The 22015-nt window shown below is 53.2% G+C and overlaps 2 protein-coding genes across 4 annotated transcripts; one reads left to right on the top strand and one right to left on the bottom strand.

Moving 5' to 3' along the window:
- Positions 1 to 1584: 1584 nt before the first annotated feature.
- Positions 1585 to 15936, bottom strand: ALDH16A1 (aldehyde dehydrogenase 16 family member A1). The gene is made up of 17 exons (XM_057712715.1): positions 15806 to 15936; positions 10979 to 11081; positions 10424 to 10550; positions 9539 to 9717; positions 9379 to 9456; positions 9032 to 9213; positions 8793 to 8945; positions 7919 to 8104; positions 7631 to 7726; positions 7290 to 7426; positions 7014 to 7119; positions 6798 to 6928; positions 6275 to 6442; positions 5770 to 5971; positions 3408 to 3593; positions 2969 to 3091; positions 1585 to 2391 (listed from the first exon to the last, which is right to left on the bottom strand). The coding sequence occupies exons 1-17, from the start codon at positions 15893 to 15895 to the stop codon at positions 2230 to 2232; spliced, it is 2409 nt and encodes an 802-aa protein (XP_057568698.1). The 5' UTR covers positions 15896 to 15936; the 3' UTR covers positions 1585 to 2229.
- PIH1D1 (PIH1 domain containing 1) lies at positions 15916 to 21063 on the top strand. 3 transcript variants are annotated; one of them, XM_057712718.1, is made up of 10 exons: positions 15916 to 16048; positions 16819 to 16912; positions 17256 to 17322; positions 17927 to 18106; positions 19245 to 19306; positions 19399 to 19480; positions 19875 to 20004; positions 20233 to 20308; positions 20665 to 20808; positions 20941 to 21063. In XM_057712718.1, exons 2-10 carry the CDS (start codon positions 16823 to 16825, stop codon positions 20980 to 20982), a joined length of 873 nt encoding a protein of 290 aa, XP_057568701.1. In that variant the 5' UTR covers positions 15916 to 16048; positions 16819 to 16822; the 3' UTR covers positions 20983 to 21063. The 3 variants fall into 3 exon arrangements, with proteins under 3 accessions (XP_057568701.1, XP_057568700.1, XP_057568699.1); XM_057712717.1 differs by lacking the exon at positions 15916 to 16048 and adding an exon at positions 16093 to 16267 and having other exon boundaries at positions 20944 to 21063; XM_057712716.1 differs by lacking the exon at positions 15916 to 16048 and adding an exon at positions 16094 to 16267.
- The last annotated feature ends 952 nt before the right edge of the window (positions 21064 to 22015 follow it).

Genomic DNA, 22015 nt, shown 5'->3' with positions numbered 1-22015 from the left:
TGTCTTTCAACTAGAGCTAAGCCTACCTCTCCTCTGCTCACAGACCCTCTATGGCTCCCTAGTGCCCTTGGGACAAACTCCCAGCCCCTGCTGATACCTTGATTTTAGCTCAGGGAGACCCATTCCTTACTTTTGACCTCCAGAGTTGTAAGATAATACATCTGCATTGTTTCATTTAAGCCACTAACTTTGTGGTCACTGTTACAGCACTGGCAGGAAAAGAATACACCTCTTATCCGCTACACAGGGCTAAGTTCTGTCTTGTGCATGGCCATCCCCAGCACCTACAACAGTGCCCCACTCACAGCAGGCACTCAACCAATTTTTGTTGACTGAGTGGATGGCTGCCTTAACGAGGAGCTCCTGCCACTTGGCCAGAGATGATTGGACCAGAGGTGGACACCTGCCCTGGGGCTGGTCAATCCATTTCTTCTCCTGTGGATGTGGCACTGAGTGTCCTCTGTGGTCTGGGCTGGGGGTATAGAGACCAGCTGTAGCTGGCTTTGGCTGGTTAAAGCAACAGGACTAATAGGAAGGTCACTGAGGCAGCCTATGGAATCTGGGAGGAAGTTATCAAACCGCAGAGGAAATAGAGCCTTCCAGGGACTTTCCTCCAAGATGTTCTTGTGTCTTTCCTGTCCAAACGTCCAGATCCTAGGAGAGGTGATCTATTCTGCCCAGCTTCAGTCAAATACCGACAGGAGGTTGTCCACCCTCATTTGCCCCAGGACAAAATCGACCTCTAATTAACAGCACGTTTTGTGTACCCATCACAGAATCTACCCAATGAGGTTGGAACTATTAGCCCCAATTTACAGATGGGAAAACCGAGGCTTAGAATGGTTAAGAAGCTTTCCTAAAGCCACATGGCTAGAAGGAGTTGGAATGAAGTAGACAGGCAGATACAAGACCCAAGAGATCACGTGACCCACATAGACTGGACCTGAAGGCAGCTTCTGCTTGTATTTGGGTTCTCAGGACCTGGGGTACCCGGCTGTGTGTCTTGCCCTATTTTCCATATCTCTGTAGCCTTCCATAAAATGTCCTTTTATCCTAAGCTAGTGTGAGTGGGTTCCTTCCATCAAAAAGAATCCTCAAACAGTGGTATGCTGGAGTGGCTTGTGGGAGCTGACTGTTAAAAACCCAGGAATTGTGACTTCCCTGGTGGTGCAGTGGTTAAGAATCCACCTGCCAATGCAGGGGACACGGGTTCGATCCCTCGACCAGGAAGATCCCACATGCCGTGGAGCAACTAAGCCCATGCGCCACAACTACTGAGCCCGCACTCTAGAGCCCAAGAGCCACAACTACTGAGCCCACGTGCCACAATACTGAAGCCTGCGCACCTAGAGCCCATGCTCCGCAACAAGAGAGGCCACCACAATGGGGAGCCTGTGCACCGCAATGAAGAGTAGCCCCTGCTCGCTACAACTAGAGAAAGCCCGCATGCAGCAATGAAGACCCAACGCAGCCAATAAATAAATAAACAAAATAAAAATAAAATATTAAAAAAAAAAAAGAATCCACCTGCCAATGTAGGGGACACAGGTTCGAGCCCTGGTCCAGGAAGATCCCACATGCCATGGAGCAACTAAACCCATGCGCTACAACTACTGAGCCTGCGTGCCTAGAGCCCGTGCTCTGCAACAAAGAGAAGTCACGACGATGAGAAGCCCGTGCGCAGCAATGAAGACCCAACGCAGCCAAAAATAAATTTTAAAAAAATGCAGGAATCATCGGCTGGTTGTTCAATCATCTGGAGCTTGAAACAGACATGGTGGGAGCACCATGGAAACTGGCCAAAGTTACTTACCACAGATTTTATTCCAGAGAGCTACTGTATTTTATTTTACAGCAGCACACCACAGTTTCTGAGGCAGTGCACAGGCAGAGAAAGCCAGGCAGCAGGAGCACTTGGATGGAAAAGACCAAAAGAGACAAGAGTCCACGCGGCCCTGTCCAGAGTTTCTCAGGGTCCCCTTTATCTGTTTCACAAACACTGTGTTGTCCTGGAGCCAGCCCACGGGGCTGCTGCGTCTCGGAACCGAAATGGCCTCAATAGACCAGAGGCTGCTGTTTCCTCCCTCCCTCCCCTCAGAAGCACAGCCAAGACTGGTCAGAGTTTATTGAAGGCACGGGAACCATAATAAGAGGAAAGTTCCAGACATCTGGCGTCGGTTGGGGTCCATCTGTCCTCTGTCCAAGACGGAGCGGGTGGCGCTTGGGCAATCAGTCCCCCATGGGCAGCCACAGGGCCTTGGTCCGTGCTGCCCGCAACCCCAGCTCTGGACCTTCCCCCTCGGCCTCCTGATCCCAGGCCCGCGGGCAGCCTCTGTTCACCCACACTGGCTTGAGGTTTCCTGCTGAAGCCCACTCCACAAACTGGGAGCCCTGGTGTGGGGGGAAGCGGGGGGTGGTCAGCATTTCCACTGGCTTGGTTGCTAAGCAGCTGCTTCTTTGGCAACAAGGACTATTACTTAGGAGGGGCCTAAAGTCTTGCCGAGGCTCTGTGGCTAGAATGTTCAGCTCCTAGAAGGCAAACCTTTCAGATGCTGAGGGGAACAAGGTTGACATTTATGGCTCTGGAACCTCCTCCCCTTTAACAGCCCACACTCAAAGGAATGGGGCCCCAAGTTATTGCTGACAGGGAGTTCCCATCTGTCACCATCAGGAGGTTTAAGAGGGTGGACTGTAGGCTTCTGACTCTGTTGCTAGGGTGTGGTTCTTAGCAATAGGTTGTCCAATGAGATTAGGTCTTTGGGCTGGGCAGGATCTCAGGCCCTTGTTGCTAAGGAGATCCTCTTCTTTAGCAACCAGGGCTCTAGAGGGGTACGACCTCAGAACCTGGTTGCCAAGGAGTTTCTCCCCCTTAGCAATGGGAGTTCTAAGCGGGTGCAGCCATGTTCCCAGAAAAGGAAGAGTTTGTTGGTGAAGTTTAAGACACTAGAGATGGCAAAACAAAAGGTACCTGGGCAGATCCGAAATACCACAGGGCCTGGATGTCTTGGTGCAAGGCCAGGCAGCGGGTCAGGTGGTCCCGGTCTCCTGTCACCACATTCACCAGGCCCGCTGGCAACAAGGTGGCCATATCCTAGGGGATGCGAGAGTGGGTCATCCAGGGTCGGGAGGAAGGGAGTCAGAGACCCCAGTTGGGACGGGTGAGGCATGAGCTTCTGGGGAGTGGCCATGGGGGTCCTGGAAGGAATGGGACTGGGGCCGTGACTGGTGAAGGCTCACAGTCTGGCGAGAACCATCACTGGGTCTGTGAGGAGCAAGGGCTTGGGTGCCAAGGTGCGGGTTACCATGGTTACCAAGGGGCTGGGGTCCTGCAGACCTTGGGGCATCTTTCATCCATCCGCTGCTGCATAGGCTGCTGGGAGCAGCAGCAGGCAGGCAGGCGACTGTACCTGGCAGACCTCCAAGGCAGGGATGGGACAGGCCCCGCTGGGCACCAAGACCACAGTGTTGCCGTGAGCCAGGGCGGGGGCCAGCAGAGACACGAAGGCAAGCAGGGGCCACTCGTCCGGGCACACAATAGCCAGCACACCCAGCGGCTCCCGCAGCTGAAGCACGGTGCCTCTCATTTCTGCTACCTGCAGGGACAGGCAGGAGGTCAAGGGCAGAGCAGGGGAGCCTGACTGCCCTCCTTCAGCCTCCTCTATCACCCGCCCTTTTTCTCCTCTCATCCCCAACTTCGCTTCTCCAGAACAACTCCAATCATAGTAACATAACCAGGTGGTATTTCAGAGCATAGACTCTGGAGCCAGATGCTGGGTTCACATCAGCTGTGTGACCTTGGGTGAGTTACTTAACCTCTCTGGGCCTCAGTTTCCCATCTTTAAAATGAGGGTAACAATAGTGCCTACCTCAGAGATTTGCTATTAGGATAGAGTGAGTTAATGTGTGTAGAGGTCTCAGACTCTAACCTATAGGTTTGTGTGTGTGTGTGTGTGTTTTAAAGCTCTATTGAATATACTCGACTATCACCAAACTGCAAACACTTTAAAGGGCACAATTTGATAAGTTCTGATATATGTATACACCTGTGAAACCAATCACCACAATCAAAATAAGGAACTCCACTCCCCCAGATTTCCTTGTGACCCTTGGTAATCCTTCCCTCCTGCCTCTCTCTACCTGAACCCTCTGTCCTCAGACAACCAGTGATCTGCTTCCTCTCTATAAATTAGTGTATATTTTCTAGAATTTTCTAGATACAGAAGCATACAGTCTGTATTCTTTTATCTGGCTTCTTTCACTCAGCATAACCATTTCGAGATTCATCTATGTTGTAGCTTGTTCCCTCCTGATTGCTGAGTCCACTGTACACATGGACCACGTTTTGTTTATCTATTAACCTACTGAGGGACATCTGAGTTGCTTTTTTGGCTACCACAAACAATGCTGCTATAAACATTTGTGCATAAGTCTTTGTATGGATATATGTGCTCATTTCTCTTGGGATAAAGCCCAGAAGTTAAATTTATTTAGATTAAATACCTAGGACTTTCCTGGTGGTGCAGCGGTGAAGAATCCACCTACCAATGCAGGAGACACGGGTTCAACCCCTGGTCCAGGAAGATCCCACGTGCCATGGAGAAACTAAGCCCGTGTGCCACAACTACTGAGCCTGTGCTCTAGAGCCCATGAGCCACAACTACTGAGCCCGTGTGCTGCAGCTACTGAAGTCTGCACGCCTAGAGCCCGTGCTCCACAACAAGAGAAGCCACCACAATGAGAAGCCCACACACCTCAACAAAGAGTAGCCCCCACTCGCTGCAACTAGAGAATGCCTGCGCACAGCAACAAGACCCAACACAGCCAATAAATACATAAAATAAATTAATTAATAAAAAAAGATTAGATACCTAGGAATCCTAGTGGTTTATATGTTAAGAGTATATTTAATTTTTTAAGAAACTGCCAAACTGTTTTCCAAAGTAGTTGTCCTACTGACGGTCCCACCAGCAGCGTGTGAGAGTTCCAGTTCCTCCACATCCTCACCAGCACTTGGTAAGGTCAGACTTTTGAATTTCAGCCATTCTAATAGCTGCCTAATGATCTCTGCTGGTGGTTCTGACTTGCATTTCTCGAATGATTCATGCTGTCGAGCATCTTTTCATGTGCCTATTGGCCATACATAAGTAAACATTTCTTGAGCCCTTGGCTACATGTCAGATATTAAGTGCTCAGCTCACTTGGTTTTCATAACAACTCCTTGAGGTCAGTCCCATCGTATGATTGCATAATTGCATATCATTTACGGAGGAGGCCCAGGTCAAATGACTAGCTATCTTTGCATTATCTTTCTATTATCGCCATCCCTGAGTGCACCTGTGCCATTTCTTGAGTCACTGAATCCTCATGCTTTCTTCACTGGGCCCACCATATGTTTCACGCTAACCTAGTACCTGTATTTAGTAGCATGTTATATATATAAACAAAGCAAAAATCACACCAAACAATACACTGTGTAACGCACTCCATATTTTCTATCCTATTCTCGTTTGTTAAAAAAAGAAACAAAAACACCAAAACAGGGCTAGGACCCACTAAATTGGTTTTATGGCCCAGTAATGGGTCACTACTAACAATTTGAAACACTACTCTATGAGGTGGGCTGGGTGCCCGTTATACAGAGGAGAAAATCAAGGTACAGACAGATGAGGCCGCTTGGGCCTGGACCCCCAGTCTGGCTCATACTGGACCCTTTGCTCTGACACACTCTAGACTGCCTGCCCCGTCTGCCGGCGCCCAGACCCCTCTCACCTGCAGGGTGCAACCCTGGACCTGGACGCGGGCCCCCCATGCCTGAAGCCGCCTCACACTCAGCTCCACCTCTGCCTTGGCGACCTTGAGCTCTACTCCGTGCCTCTCCAGCCTCGAGACCAGGGTGGACTCTCGGCGTCGCAGCGCGGCCGCCAGGGACCACAGCAGGGCCGCTCGGGCCCCTGGCGACTGGCTCACCCAGCTGCGGGCAGACAGTACACATTGGGGGCGGGCTTCCTCATCCTGGCTCTTCCCAGGTGCCCCACCGCTGTCCACAGCCCCCACCCTGGGGGGTCCAGGCCCCCGAGCCCATCCACCCAGGGAGGAGAGTAAGGAGCCAGACCCACATCCTAGCAGCCCTGGGAGCTCAGACTCTACAGCCCATCAGTCCTCAGGGTCTAGACCCCACATCCCATCAGCATCAGCCCAGCCCTGGGCTTTCAGACTCTCCTCTCTGACACCCCATGACCCCTGGGCTATCTCACGTGACACCTCCCTTCCTTACCCAGGGGCAGCCTGGTGAGCGGCCTCCACGGCGCCTCGGATATCCTTGGCTCCGCCCTCAGCCACGTAGCCGTGGAGATTGCCATACGAATCCTGGATGGGCCTGGAGCTCCGGGCCCCAGGAGCCTGGAAACGGCCTCCCACAAAGAGCCCATAGGGGGGTGCTGGGCTGGAGTAGGGTGCGGTGTGAGGGTGGGTCCTGGGGCAGGGACTGCTCAGACCCCATCCCCACCTCACTGCATGGGCCACTCCAGTTCCCACGAGCCTCTGCCGGACCCTACATTCCTGGCCCCCTGGGTCTCTGGGAGAGCACAGACCTTCCTTCCGCAAAGCTGAGGCTTTCATCAGGCCTGGCAGGTGGGGGTGAGGCCGTAAGACCCAGAATGCAATTCTCAGCAGGACTCAGGGACCCCTCCATGGCTCTCGAGAACTTCCCTCTGGTCCTAGGAGGAGCCTGCCACCATTCCCCTCTCCCCTTCCACACTCCAGGAATTCTGGGAGTTGTAGTCCCTAGAACAGCTCACCCAGGTCCTGTTTCAGGCCCAGCCGGTAGGGTTGAGGGAACAGCAAGGCCAAAGGTGTCATAGTTCAGATCCTCCGACAGGTAGGGTAGCCAGGCAGGGGTCCCTGAGGGCCGCAGATACTCATACAGACCCTGGAAGAGGGACCGTGTCGAGAGGACGTAAGATGGGCACAAGGTGGATGAAGGGGTGGTGACGGGCGGGGAGGGGTGCACTCACATACGGCCCCCCGTGCCAGGAAGACCCACTCTCCTTGCAGCCACCTCTGGGCACTGCAGGGTCTCTGAGGCCGTGGGCATTGATCCAGACTGTGCCCACCCGGAGCCTGTGGGGAGAAGGGGACATCAGAGAGAAACACAGAAAGCTGGGGGTGGGGGGAGTCAGAGAGGCGGGGCTGGGGGCAGGGAGAAACCCAGAGAGAGAGGGAGACATCGAGACTGAAGCGGGGGCCATCCCAGCAGGGCCCCCTGGGTGCCCCAGCAGGTGTCAGCTGACCCGGAGGCCAGCTCCAGGGCCTGTCCTAGTCTCTCGCTCCACAGGCTGGCACTGCCTCCTCGGGGTGTCCCATTGGCCACGGCCAGTGCCTCCTTGGCTGTGCGGAAGGGGGAGACCACGACTAGAGGCCACGGCACCTGGAAGGGGTGACAGGGAACTCAGGCGGCCTGGCCAGCCCCTCCCTCCAATACCCCACCTGCTAGAGGGCCAGCCTACGGCAGACGGCAGCCCTCAGACTCAGTCCAAATGGTCACCCCGGGGGCCTGTGTGTGTTGCTGCTGCCCGTGTCCGGCTGAGGATGGGTGGGTGGAGTGGGGTCTCTGGGGCCCTAAGGGGCTCACCTCTGCCTGGGTACACGGGGAGGCTGGAGGCAGGTCAGAGACCAAGGTTGGGGGAAAGAATGGGCTGTCTGAAGGCACATGGCCAGCCTGGAAGACCTGGGGAGAAAGAGAAATAGATCTGCAAGTCCATCCCAGTCCTCTCCTCCCCAAGGGCCCAGGAGTCCGGCCCCCAGGCCCTCCTCCCTCAGACCCCGGAGTCAGACACCCAGCCCCCTCCCCACTCCAACCCAGGAGTTAGATCTCAAGGTCCCTCCTCCCCCGCCGCTCAGAGTCTGCGCCCCGGCTCACGTGTGCCCCCTGGCTCTGGGCCTCGCGCACGTAGCGCTGGGCCAGGTCACGTGCAGTAGCCCCCCGGGCCCCCATGTCCACGGCTCCGTCTAGCCCTCGGCCACCGCGAAGCCGTCCCATCCGCGCCTGGAGCCGCCGCATCGTCTCTTCCCACACAGACTCCTGGATGAGAAGCCTGAGTCCCCCCTGTTAGGAAAAGGGGGGGTTCGGGTGGGCAAACTCGCAGCCCACATGGGTGGGTCACATCCCCACAGAGGGCCAAGCCTGGGGGACATACGTGTACAGATCAAAGGAGGGTCAGAGAGACACGGCTGAGGACCCTGAAGACTGTGAGACCCCAAACCCCGGGCAGGATACGGAGTTACAGAAAGCTGGTGACACAGAGTGAAGAGAGGTTAGAAAACGAGGACATGGACACTCAGAAAAATGAAGAGTCCTAAAGGACAAGGGACACAGAGCTCCTGAGGCTGCAAGACCAGGAGAGCCAGGAATGTGGAGATTCAGAAACTCAAAGGGATGAGGAGACCAGCACATGTGACAGTGTAAAGATAAGAGTCTGGAGACACAAAGAATTGGAAATTAAAATGAATGAAGGGACTTCCCTGGTGGTCCAGTGGGTTAGACTCCGCGTTCCCAATACAGGGGGCCCGGGTTGGGTCCCCGGTCAGGAAACTAGATCCCGCTTGCATGCCGCAACTAAAGATCCCCCAGGTGGCCGTGAGGATCCCACAGGCTGCAACTAAGGCCCGGTGCAGCCAAATAAATTAATTAAAAAATAAATAAATAACATAAATGAAGATACGGGGCCCCAAAGGCTGGAGACAGACACGCCCGGCCCCCAGGATGGGAGAGGCCATGAGCGCGCAGGTCTCACCGGGCTGCGGTCAGACCAGGCTGCATCCACAACGCCCTCCACAGCCGAGGCCACATCTGCCGTCTCCATCAGCAGCAGCAGCGACTCAGACCCCAGTGCCAGGCCCAGCTCGGGACCCCGGCCCGCCAGCGTCCGCCGCAGGGCACGTCCTTCCTATGGGATCCACGCAGGGGTCAGCGAGGAGAGAAGCCTTCTGGCCCCGCAGCTGTATCCCAACCCCCTCCCACTCTTGAAGATACCTCGATGCCTCCACAGAAGGCCACCTTCTGGACTCCAGGTTGGGAGGCCAGCACAGGCCCCAGCGAGGCAGGGCCAAGGATCACATTGAGGATTCCTGGGAACGGACCTAGCTCCCCTGCCAGCTGGGCCAGGAGGAGGGGTGTCGGGGAGGCTGGGGGCACGAGGACCACCACAGTGCAGCCTGGGGAAGGTAGGCAGCTAGGAACCTGGAGTCCAGACCCCCAGCCCCCTCCTCCCTCGGACCCAAGAGTCCAGACACCCAGCCTCCTCCTTCAGACCCAGGAGTCCGGACCCTAGCCCCTCACCCCTCGGACCCAGGAGTCCCAGCACCCAGCCGATCACCTACCCACAGCTAGGGCAGGGCAAATCCTCCACATCATCTCAAGGAAGGAGAATGTGGGTGGCAAGATGAGACCAATCACTCCTGCAAGACAAATGAGACTGGGGCAAGCACTGCTGGATGGTGAGGGAGGAGGGGGCTGGGGGCTGGGACTCCTGCTTCTCACCCATGGGCTCCCAGCCTGCCATCATCTCCTCCAGGGTGTGTGCCTGTACTGCATGGTACTGGAGCAGCTGCTGGGCCAGAGGGACATCCCTGTCTCGAATTTCTCGAACGGCCCGTCCAGTAACCAGCGACTCCAGGGTCCAAAGCAGCCGCTGGTGCTTCTGAATCATCTTGGCCAGCCTGTGGAGCAAGCACGGGGATGGTCTTTTTTTTTCCCCCTTGGCAGCCAGCACAGCTTGCGGGATCTTAGTTCCCCTACCAGGGATCACATCCGTGCCCCTGGCAGCGGAAGCGAGGAGTCCTAACCACTTGACCACCAGGGAATTCCTGGGATGGTCATTTCCCACTGCCCCTCGGCCTGATAGAGTCCTGGAACACACCCTGTGTATACCTGAACTACAATCCCCAGGAACCCCTAGGGCATCCCCACTATTTACCAGTGGTGGGGGCACCAAAGATTTATGGGAAATGTATTCTGGGAAACACAAAACCTGAGGGCGCTGTGTAAAGATCTTGACCACCTGTAACCCCCAAAGGTGCTAGGAAATGAAAGCTTAGCCTCCAATCTCAATTGTTCTTTGGGAAATGGAATCTCTGTCTCTATCTTCCCCAAGAATGTGCCGGAAAAGTTATGGGAGTTTCACCAGCCCCAATGATCTGTTGAGAAATGGCACCCTGATGAGTCCCAAGGATATTCTGGGAAACAGGCTTTGTCATTTCTAGTCCCAGAGAAGAATGGGAAATGGGTGTTTTAGCTGCTAAAGGCTCAAAGGTATGCTGGGAGTATGAGTCTTAGCGGCCAATGAATTCAGTGGGATATTGGGAAATAGAGTCTTTTTTCTCAAATCCTCTTCCATCTCCTGGGGGCACACCTCGAGTGCATCACCTGGTCAGATGCTGGGCCCGGACAGCTCCAGGTTGCATGCTCCAGTTCTCCAACGAGGTCCTGGCAGCCTCCACGGCAGCCGCCACATCCTCAGTCTGGGCCTGGAGGCAACTGGCCAAGGTCTCTCCTGGGTAGATGAGTTGGCGGAGGGGGGACCCAGTTGCGAGGTATGGGGAACCCGTGTCAGAATTGTAGGGGGCTGACATTTCTGGAGCCCAGGAGCACCCCAAGGCAGTAAAGCTGGTCCCCTGCCCCACTCTGGGTCTCAGTTTTATCATCTGACAAATGGGGATAAATCTATATAGGTCTTTGCTTTGACCGTCTCCCACAGGCAAGGAAGGGATTTTGGTAGACAGTGACTTCAAAAGTGTCCAGAGGGACTTGGAATCATAATTAGGAGGACTGTTATCAAGAGGAGCCAGAACTCTCAGTTTTCTTCTCCCACCAGCTGCTCCCTGACCTCAGGGCCCTGAGCAAACAGAGTGGTGTGCTGTTGGTGGGTATATCCGGGGCCATAGATACCTCTGCTTCCCGAAACTGGGGGACACAGCATACCTGTGATGGGATCCTGGCAGGTGACTGAACTCCTGTGTTCCGGCTTTAACCACCGTCCGTTAACATAGTGACCCAAGTGCCGGTCCTGGGTGTCCAGCCAGGCCTGGGGGAGGCAGAGAAAGTTTGGAAAGGGGTCTGAGAGGCAGCTGGGGGAGCTCGGCCCCTACCCAGGGAAGAGAATACGTGCCCCCTTTGCCCCATCAGTTACTTTCCTGTGTATGAGGAAAATACACATAAACATAAAAAATACATAACATAAACTTCACCATTTTAAAGCGTTACAATTGAGGGCATTTCGTACATTCACAATGTTGTGCAACCATCCCCACTATCTAATTCCAGAACTTTGGGACCTGCCTGGTGGTCCAGTGGATAGGACTCTGTGCTTCCACTGCCGGGGGCCTGTGTTTGATCCCTGGTCAGGGAACTAAGATCCCACAAGCCGAGTGGCATGACAAAAAAAAAAAAAAAAAATTCCAGAACATTTCCATCACCCCAAGAGGAAACTCCATACCCATTAAGAGCTCACCCTCCCTTCTCCCCTGCCCCCAAGTCCTGGCAAACACTAATCTGCTTTCTGTCTATCGATTTGCCTATTCTGGATATTTCATATATAAATGGAATCCTATAATACGTGACTTTCTGTGTCTAGCTTCTTTCATTCAGCTTGGTGTTTTTGAGATTCATCTGCATTGCATAGATCAGAACTTTATTTTTCTTTATGGCTTTATGATATTCCATTGTCTGGAGAGACCACATTTTGTTTACCCATTCATCAGTTGATGGGCATTTTGAGTTATTTCTGCCTTTTGGCTATTGTGAACAGTGCTGCTATGAAGGTCTGTGTACAAGTCTTTGTCTGAACACCTGTCTTTATTTCTTTGGGGCATATATACCTCAGAGTGGAGCTGCTGGGTTTTATAGCACTGCTCTGAGTAATTCATTGAGAAACCACCAAATTGTCTTCCACAGTAGCTGCACCATTTCACATTCCCACCAGCAACATATGAGGGATGTCCTGTTGACCTTTATTTTATTGTTTTAATTAATTAATTACTTAATTAACTTTTTGGGCTGTGTTGGGTCTTCTTTGCTGTGTGCGGGCTTTCTCTAATTGTGGGGAGTGGAGGCTGTTCTTCATTGTGGTGCATGGGCTTCTCATTGTGGTGGCTTCTCTTGTTACGGAGCACAGGCTCTAGGTGCACGGGCTCAGTAACTGCGGCTCGTGGGCTCTACAGTCCAGGCTCAGTAGTTGTGGCGGACAGGCTTAGTTGCTCCGAGGCACGTGGGATCTTCCTGGATGAGGGATCGAACCCGTGTTCCCTTCATTGGCAGGCGGACTCAACCACTGAGCCACCAGGGAACTCCGACTTTTATTTTTATTTCTTTAAATATTTATTTATTTGGCTGCGCCAGGTCTTAGCTGACTATGTGGGATCTTTAGCTGCGGCATGTGAACTCTTAGTTGCGGCATGCGGGATCTAGTTCCCTGACCAGGGATTAAATCCGGGCCCCCTGCATTGGGAGCACAGAGTCTTAGCCACTGGACTACTAGGGAAGTTCCCTATTGACTTTTACACATGGAGAATGTGAACAAAGGATTCATAAAACTTTTTCTTCTCCACGGAGAAATGACCTTCTTGAATACAATCACTTTCTATTTCCCTGAATATCTGATACAATTCAGTTATATTTCTAGACAACATTGACCTGACTGGTCCACTGCACCTGGACTGGGAAAACTGGAAACAAACCATGAATATCCAGTGGGAAGCCAGAGCTTTGGGCCTTCCCTGAGTGCTCTGCATTCTTGTGATGGGCATGGCCCTTGCCAAGACCCTGGAAGCAATGCCCATGAGACTGTATCATGTGGGCTTGGGTTCTCTTTGGGAGGTGGGGCTTTTAAGCCAGGTGATTCCTGGAATCTTCCTGTGTGATGGCGTTCCCTCCCACCTCAGCTGTCATCACTCAGGGGAATGATGTGACTCCTATTGAAGACACAGGCCTGATGCTACTCTGCCAGGTACAGTTTATTTGGTTGTGACATGCCTAACTGAGCCCAAGGCAGGGAGTCCCTGGAGCCTGGGGCTACATGGCCTGGGTCTGAATCGTGGCTCTGCAAATTCCTTGTTGTGCAACCTTATCCTGGCCTCGGCTAACCTACCTGGAAGATGGGGATAATCACAGTCCCTCCCTATTTCACAGGACAGTGATGAGAATTAAGTGGGCTGGCATGTGTCTTAGGCTCAGCATGGCACTTACTTAAGACTTTCTATTCATTTTATTGCATTTCACCCTCCCCGTCTGCTTCCTGCTTCTTTTTCTCCCTGGTCCTGTCTTCCCTAAATCCTTGCTAAATCCAAGACACCTTTCCCATTTTTTCCTTCTGCAAACTGTTTTTGGTTTTTTCGTGTTGTTCTGGCCACTGGCTTGTGGGATCTTAGTTCCCCAACCAGGGACTGAACCCGAGCCCCGCCAGTGAAAGTGCTGAGTTCTAACCACTGGACCACCAGGGAATTCCCCAAACTGTTTTCTCTTAGCATCCCCGATGCCTTAGTCTCCTGATTTTTCTCTTACCCTACCAACTGGGCCTTCTTATTTTTCTTTAAAGTAAAAACAAATTTTTAAGTAAAGCAAAAATTCGTAAGTTCCAAATTCAAAGACCCCCCCCCCCCCCCGAAAGACACATGTTTTAAATAGTCAGGCATAAATGAACATGAGCTGTGGACGAGACGATATTAAGGAATGACAACAACTGATGTTGTTAACGTGAAAATGCCCTGATGGTTATTACAAAATGAGTCCTTATCTGCTAGAAGTGAATATTCAAATATTTATGGGAAAAGAACATGACATCTGGATTTTAAATCACTCCAGGAATAAAAAGAGAAAACAAAGAGATACAACACTGGACGAAATGTTGATGATTTTTGACATTGAGTGATGGGTAGATGGGAATTCATAATTTAAGTATTCTGTGGAAGTTTGCAAAATTTCCCCCCAAAAGAAAAACAAAACCCAGAAAGAATGTTCCACAGGGTCCTGGCAAGCCACCCTGGTGTGAGAAGAGGGCCTGGTGGAGACTAGGAACTCAAGACTTGTCTAAAAGGACAGTTAGCTATTAGATCCAGATGATTTCTGTCAGGGAATGTGAACCAAAGGTTGTCAAACTTTGGAATTTTGTTTTCAAGAGAAGCTGGAATCCGGGATGTTTACATGAAATTAGTTGTCCACTAATTCACTTTTTTAAAAATAAAGTTCAGGCCAAAGAAAACATGTTTGTTGGTTGAGTCTGGCCCACAGATTATAAGGTTGAGCCAAGGGGGGATGGGGCATAGGCTCTGGAATCCCAGGGCTGAGGTTCAAATCTCAGTTTGATATTTTTTAAACTGTGTTGACTGTCGTAAATTACTTCTCTCTTTAAGCCTCTGTGTGCTATCACTAAAGTAATGACAATACCCTCCTCTCACAGCTGTTTTGGAGATTAAATGAGATCATGCTGAACACAGATGCTCACACATAGAAAGCACCCAATAAATGTAAGCTATTATCACATTATTGCTATTTCAGGAGAGTCCATCTCTAACTTTCAAGTGTGGGAATTCTCTATGTGCCATCCCAGATCCTCTTATGCAGTCTATGCTACATTTCTACATAATCTCGTCATTCCCACCAATCTTTCTACTGTGAGTTCCCTGTCTCCAGACCTGAGGCTCAGGCACAAGTAGTATTTGACTCTTGCACCCGGCCCAAGGCTGTCCCTCTCATCATTACCATGTGATAATCAAGCCCAGGGTCTTTCCCAACCCTTCTGCCACCCTACTCCTCCTGGGTTCACCATGGGGCTGGGAGGACAGGGACAGAGCCAGACCCGAGGCATTGTCCCTGCCCTCAATACCCCAAACCCCGTTCCTCCTCCATCTCTGCCTCATCTCCTCTTCTCCATCTCCACAACCTGCGCCAGGCTCTGGTTTCATCTTCTTCCACGTGGACCATTGTTCTAACCTCCTCTTTTCCTCCAGAGAAGCCCAAGCTTCTCACACCTGGGTGCTAGAGGGCCCTGTGAGATCAGGATGGCTCCATGGGGGAATTCTGAGGGGGCTTGGTAATTACAGAAAATTCGAAGCACCCTACTTATACACGGGAACCCCAGGAGCGTCCTGGGGGACCCCGAGGGAGCACGGGAGCCTTAGGGAAGTTCTGAAGTACACGGAGGGATCATGGGAGCCCCATGGGGTTATTCTGCAGGGTTGAAGGTAATTACAGGAAGTTCTCATGTATTCTGGGGTTCTGAGAGTTCCCGAGACTACAGGAACCCCACAAGTATTGTAGTGACCTTAAGGAATCACGGGGGCTCCGCGGAGGTCTCCGGACGATCAAGGGAGGCCCCCTCCAGGAATCCCGGGGGACCCCGGGAACCACAGGATGTTCTGAGGAATCACGGTTAAGTCTACGCGGGTTCTGAGGGTCCTTGGAAGATCACAGGAGCCCCACAGGAATTCTGAGTCCCAAGGGACCGCAGGAAAGTCTGAGGGGGCCCTGAAAAAACCACAGGACCCCCTCGGGGGATTGTGAAGAATCGGAGAAACACCACGGTGAATTTGGGACCGCGGAACACGACGGCCAGTAGGTCTCGCGAGAACAGACTAAACGGCCAGCAGGCAGCAACTCTAAGGGCTCAAGGGAATGTCCTCCAGGGTGAATCACGGGAGCTGAGAGGGGCGGAGCTGCTGAGCTGCCGCGGTGGATCACGGGAGCCCGCGCGCAAAAGTGGGCCCGGAGGACTTTGGAAGGGGGGTGGGCAGCGCCGGCCTGGCCAGCCCTCACCAGTGCGCATGCGTGGCTCTCCGGCACCGGTCCGTATTCCAGCGTGGCGAAGATCTCGCAGGCGCGGGATCCTGCGCGCGTCGCAGCCATCACGCTCCCAAGCCGCTTTCCACGGACTGCGGGGCTCTCTGCCAAAGGGAACCTCGAGGTCCAAAGGGCGGCACCGCCCCCTCCAGATCAAAGGGCGCGGCTACGGGAGATAGAGCGTAACCCCGCCTCAGGACCCGGTGACTCCGCTTATAGGTCTGCGCCAGGAAGTGTAGTTTGGAGCATGCGCATTCCTCAGTGCTGGGCGTGGGGTGGGGAACGAAAATATGGGTGCCTTCAGTTACGAGGCCTGCAGATTCAGAAAAGTGGCCGTGTTGGTGTCTTCCCACCACCCTGTTCATATTGGAGACCGAAAGTGCAGCTTTTAGCCCGAAATATCTTTACTCGAGAATGGAATCTACCTCTGGGGACGAGGTGATTGTTAAGAGATCAGAAGGGAGTCCTTTAGTATGGACACTGAAGTTAAGGTTTTAAAAGTGTGCCTGCTTTGCCCAGTAACCTGGCCAGATGTAGCTGTGGGGAAGGAGCGGAAGTGTGGCTTTAATACACACAGGAAGTGTGGCGTATAGGGAATCTCAGGATTTAGTTTTGATTGGTTGAGGTGAGGGGCGTGGCTTCAGATTTAGGCAAGATTCGTCTGTGATTGGTACCCGAATGCGGTTGCAGGGTTGGTGAGGAGTGTGGCTTACCCAAGCTCCTGGTTACGCAGAGACCGGAGGAGTGGCTGTCATTTAAACATTTGGCACATAGGACTTCGAGAGCATCTAGAAATATTGGCTCCGAAGAGAGATGATGCAGTTTCTGTTCTGAGTGAAATTGTAACCTCAGGCCAGAGTCTTAGATTTCGTACAGAACTGTGGGTGTCGGGAGTCGTTTGAGGGCCCGGGAGCAGGCCTCAGTGTTCGGATCCCGCCGAAGGTGCCCCCACGTCGGGGTTGGTGAGGACGCCTAGTTCTCTTCCCCAGGGCCATGGCCGACTCGAAGCTGCTGGCACCGGAGCTAAACGAGGCAGAGACGATGAGCCATGAGACGGCGCGTTTCGAGGAGCTGCTGTTGCAGGTGCGGACTGAATGGACTCCTGGGTCCCTGGGGATTCGGGGGTTCTGTGTGTGCGCGCGCTCAGAGACGGGACTACAGTTCCCACAATGCACTGGGGTGGGGGGGGAGCAACAGGGCCTACGGGAGTTGTAGTTGTTTAACAATTACTAGCTGTTTGCTAGTCTCTATAAGAAATGGGAGTGGAATTGGGGTTGCTCTTCGGGTTCCTCAAAGTAGGAAGAGGGACATAGTATGTCTTACCTAGCTCATATACATAAAAATTGCTCACTAAACATTTGAGGAACAAATGAAGGGGTTCTGATAATACAAACACCAAGCCTGGAAGTTGTTTTCCTTCACACAGGCCTCCAAGGAGCTCCAGCAAGCCCAGACAAGCAGATCAGAATCTACACAGATACAACCTCAGCCTGGTGAGAAAGACAGAAACCCAAAGACAGAGGGATAGAGTCCCAGAGAGAGGTGGACATAGACTGGGGACAAAGGACATAGGGAGAGGAGGGAGGAAGGAGACACAGTAATGGGGTATAGAGGCTTTGTGTGGTGGGAGTGAACGGAGACTGAGAGAGAGCAGGGAAGGGACTGAGATCCAAAGAGAGGAGGGGCAGGGGGATGGATAAATTGGGAGATTGCGGTTGACATATACACACTACTATATGTAAAATAGATAACTAATAAGGACCTACTGTATAGCACATGGGACTCTACTCAATACTCTGTAACGATCTATATGGGAAAAGAATCTAAAAAGGAGTGGATATATATATGACTCACTTTGTTGTACAGCAGAAAGTAACACAACATTGTAAATCAACTGTACTCCAATAAAAATTAAAAAAAAAAGGGAGTGACTAGGGGAACAGAGACTCAAAGAGAGTCAGAAATCCCAGGGGCGGGGAGGGGAACAGACCTAGAAAGTGGAGGACTTATAGTCAAGGAGGGGGATAGATCAAAAGAAGGAAGGACACCGAGACCCATGCAGAGACAGATGGTCAAGGACAAACCCATTCCTACCAGGTTTCTGCATAAAGACCAACTCATCTGAAGGGAAGGTTTTCATCAACATCTGTCACTCTCCCTCCATCCCTCCTCCGGCTGACTTGACTGAGGATGAGCTACTTCAAATGCTAGAGGAGGACCAAGCCGGATTTCGCATCCCCATGAGTCTGGGAGAGCCGCATGCCGAACTGGATGCAAGTCAGTGCCTTGAGAGGACCCAGGAATCTAGCCCCCTTGGTCCTTTCTTCCCTAGGACCCAAGAATCCAGGGCCTGGGACTCTCCTCCCTCAAGACCTAGAAACCTGGCCCTCTGTACTGATCCTTTCCCCTGTGACATATCCCTAGCCTCCCAGGCATCCAGAACCCTTACTGGACAGTCCTGGTTCTGCTCATCTGGCCAGGCTGGCACTTCTCCCTGCCCCAATCCAGGGCAAGGGAGGGCTGGGCAGGTGCCCATTAGCTGATCTCCTGGCTCTTGTGTTGGCCAGCTCTCACTCATCCCTGTTTTCTCCTCCAGCCTCTCCCCGGTCTCTGTGTCTCTGCCTTGTATCACCTCTGTCTCTGTTGAGTTTCTGTCTCTATATCCTTGTTTTTTCAATTCATATATGTCCCTGAAGCTTCCTGGGATGAAGCTTTGGCCAGTGCGCTGGGGAGTAGGGACTTATCAAAACCCAGAACCTGCCCTTGAGAAACTCTCAGTCTTGGATGAGGGCGAAGGAGGCAGATGCGATTTCAATGTGATGTGATTCTGTGCTGCGCTGGAGGGGGCTCTTCACTCCCACTGAGGGATCAGGAAGGGCTTCCTGGAGGAGGAGATGTCGGATATAAGATTTGAAGGAACCAGAGCAGTTTGTCAAGCCAAGACAGAGAAGAGAGTTCTAGGTAGAGAGGACAGAGGGGTCAAGAGGCCAGAGAGAGATGATTGAATTGGATTGGTCAGTAATCAAGAGTGATTGGAAGAAATTTAAAGGGATGAGGTTGCTGGAGAAGTGAACTCTCTCCAGGTTGGAGGGGCACACCACACAAGGCCTCCAGTGCCAGGCTGAAGGACTCAGCCCTACCCATGTGGGCAGTGGGGAGCCTTGGAAGGACTGTGAACTGGGGAGGGTCAGGGTCAGCTCTGAGATGTGGTGGGGAAGGACCAGAGGGGAAGAGACGAGCCTGGAGACAAGGCTGGTATGAGTCCAGACTGGCAAGTCCGTGTCTTGACTTCCTAATCGTCTCTGGGTCTCTCTGGGTCTTGGCTGCTGTTCTTGATTGTGTTTTCCTTGCCTGTGCCTGGGCCGTGGGGTTCCCACCGAAGGCTGGGGGCCTCACCCCCTTTCTCTCCCTGCAGAAGGCCAGGGTTGTACCGCCTACGACGTAGCTGTCAACAGCGACTTCTACCGACGGATGCAGGTTGGGGGCGGGGCTGCGGGGGAGGCCTGGGCCGGGGCCTCTCTCTCCTCCCCGCAGCCCTCCCACATCTCTTCTCTCTGTTTCACTCCTAGAACAGCGATTTCTTGCGAGAGCTTGTGATCACCATCGCCAGGGAGGGCCTTGAGGATAAATACAGCCTGCAGCTAAATCCAGGTGAGAGGCGGGGCCTGGGCCACGGGGAGGAGCCAAGCCCCAGGAGCTTGGGGGCGGCCCCTGGGAGAAATCGGACTAGTGTGGGCAGGGATTGTATTAGCCCCTGGGCTGTGGAGTTCAGGGAGAGGGCTGTGTGAGCCTGGGGAAGGGGGAGAGGGACGAGGCGGGGGATTCCAGAGAAGGGGCGGGGTGTGGAGAGCCTCCGAGGGGCGGGGCTAAGGCGGGCTGGCTTCCAAAAGTCAAGCTTGAGGGTGTGGTCAGATCCTTGGCATTCTCGGCAGAGCACAGAGCCTCACTCTCTTGAAGCTTGCAAGACCCCCTTCTTCCCCTACTGTGAGGGAGCAAAGGAAACCCTGACCCATGTGACCTTTAACCCTGTGCTCCTTCCCCGCAGAGTGCCGTGTATTGAAGAACAGACCTTTCATGGGCTCCATCTCCCAGCAGAATATCCGCTCCCAGCAGCGTCCTCGGATCCAAGAGCTGGGGAACCTGTACACCCCCGACTCTCCGAGACCTGAGAAAGGGTGGGCATTCGATGGGCTCCCTATCTCCTGTCTCCCAGACATTCTTTGGAATCTCTCCCGCCATCCTATAGGGGGCAGTGTTCTGGGGCTCCGGGAACCCGGAGGGAGAAGCAGAACTCCCCCTGGGAAGGTGTCCTGAGGCTGCAGGGCAGGGAGGGAGAAAGAGAGGGAACAGCCCTGGCAAAGCCCTGGCGGCTCTTCTGAGTTCTGGGTCTTGTACCTCCCCAGCCCTGAGAAGCCTCACCTGAACCTTTGGCTGGAGGCCCCTGATCTCCTATTGGCCGAAATCGACCTCCCCAAACTGGTGAGTGCACTTTCTACCAGAGCAGGAGAATGAGGTCTGGAAGGCTTGGGGTCTTGGGGGGGGGGTGATGTGGGCTTGTCGGACCTGTGTGAGCCTGGCTAGTGCTGCCCTCTGAGCACCGCTGCCTCCTCTGTCCCATGGGGGCCTCAGGCCCACTTCCAGTGTTGTCCTGTGGATGCCCCGGGCATTGTAAGTACTCGGTCATAAAGATCTGTAATTATTGTGTCCCACCTTTTTCCTGGGAGAGTAGACTCTTTAAATATGGTATCCGGACACTCGAGGGTTCTGTCTCTGGTCTGTGTTCTTATCGTCCTGTTGCTGGAAGGGAAGGTGGGCTGATTCCACTGCATCCGCAGGATGGCGCTCTGGGACTGTCTCTGGAGATCGGGGAGAATCGCCTGGTGATGGGGGGCGCCCAGCAGCTGTACTATCTGGATGCCTGCATCCCCCTGCGGATCAACTGTGATGAAAGCAAGGCAGCCTTCCATCAGAAGAGAAAGGTACCTGGGCGGCTGGAGTTGGGGGGAACCAGGGACACTGGGAGGCCTGGACTCCTGGGTCTGAGGGAGGAGGAGGCTGGGGGCTGGCCCCTCGCGTCCTGAATCCTCTTTCTCCTTTCTTTCTCTCTTCAGCAGTTGATGGTGGCAATGCCCCTTCTGTTGGTGCCTTCTTGACTGGATGTTTCCCTGTGCTTCTACGGGGAGGGAAGAGGCTGGTGGCATCTCTAAAATTGAAATAAAAGATTTTTGCCCTTGTCCTGTGTCTGGCTGGGAGTACATGGGAAGTGGGAGGAAAGAGGGACATTGGACTGGGGTCCCATAGAGGTCACTGCCCCAGCTCAGGCCTCATCCTCTCCCTGACCTCCTGGCCTCTAGTCTCTCCCCTTGCTGGACTTCCTCAAGGCCCCAGAGCTGACCTTGCCCCACTCCTGTTCATGGCCCCTCCTTGGCTCCCTAGTGCCCCTAGGAGAAGGTCCAAGCCCCTCAGCCTAGCACTAAAGGCTCTGTGCTGTCTGGTTCCCTTTATGTTCCCTCCCCCTGCCTTTTTTTTTTTTTTTTGCCTCACTTCAAGGCCTGTGGGGTCTTAGTTCCCCAACCAGATGGAGTCTTAACCACTGGACCACCCCTTCATGCTCCCTTTGGCCTCTTCCTCCCAGTCACTCAGGCTAGTCACAGTGTCCTGACCACACCGGTTTTTTTTTTAATACCTTTTCCTAGTTTCTGCTCTTCCCCTTCTTAGTATCCTCTTCTCCAGTACATCTACCCAAGTCTACTCCAGTACATCTAGTTATTTGCCCTCACAGGGCACATCTCCTAACTCTACACCCACGCCCCACCCCCACCCTCCCTGTCATCCCTTTTAGTGAGCTTTCCTTGGAAACCTTTTCAAACTTAAGGCTTTCTCTGATTTTCTCTGGCTGAGTTAGAATCCTCCTCTGGTGGTCCCCAATATCCAGTGTTACTCTCATTAGAGTTGAGTTAATGAAAGATTGCCAACACTCTCTTCCATAGTGAATCCTAGGATGATAGGTAAATGCAGGCGTCTCAGTGGTAGATGTCGAAAGAACAGCAAGGAGGCCAGTGTGGCTGGAACTGAGTGAACTAGGTGGGGAAAGAGGGAGTAGATGGTGAAAAGGTTTGGGGATGACCTTAGGTAGGGTCCCTCGGGCCTCGGAAGGAGCGAACTTGGGCGCTGTGTCCACCAGAG

The sequence above is a fragment of the Hippopotamus amphibius genome, chromosome 16 (genome assembly GCF_030028045.1).
Source record: "Hippopotamus amphibius kiboko isolate mHipAmp2 chromosome 16, mHipAmp2.hap2, whole genome shotgun sequence".
In the NCBI taxonomy this organism is placed as follows: Eukaryota; Metazoa; Chordata; class Mammalia; order Artiodactyla; family Hippopotamidae; genus Hippopotamus; species Hippopotamus amphibius.
The sequence above is the reverse complement of the archived record's forward strand: the minus strand, read 5'-3'. Positions and strand labels throughout refer to the sequence as shown.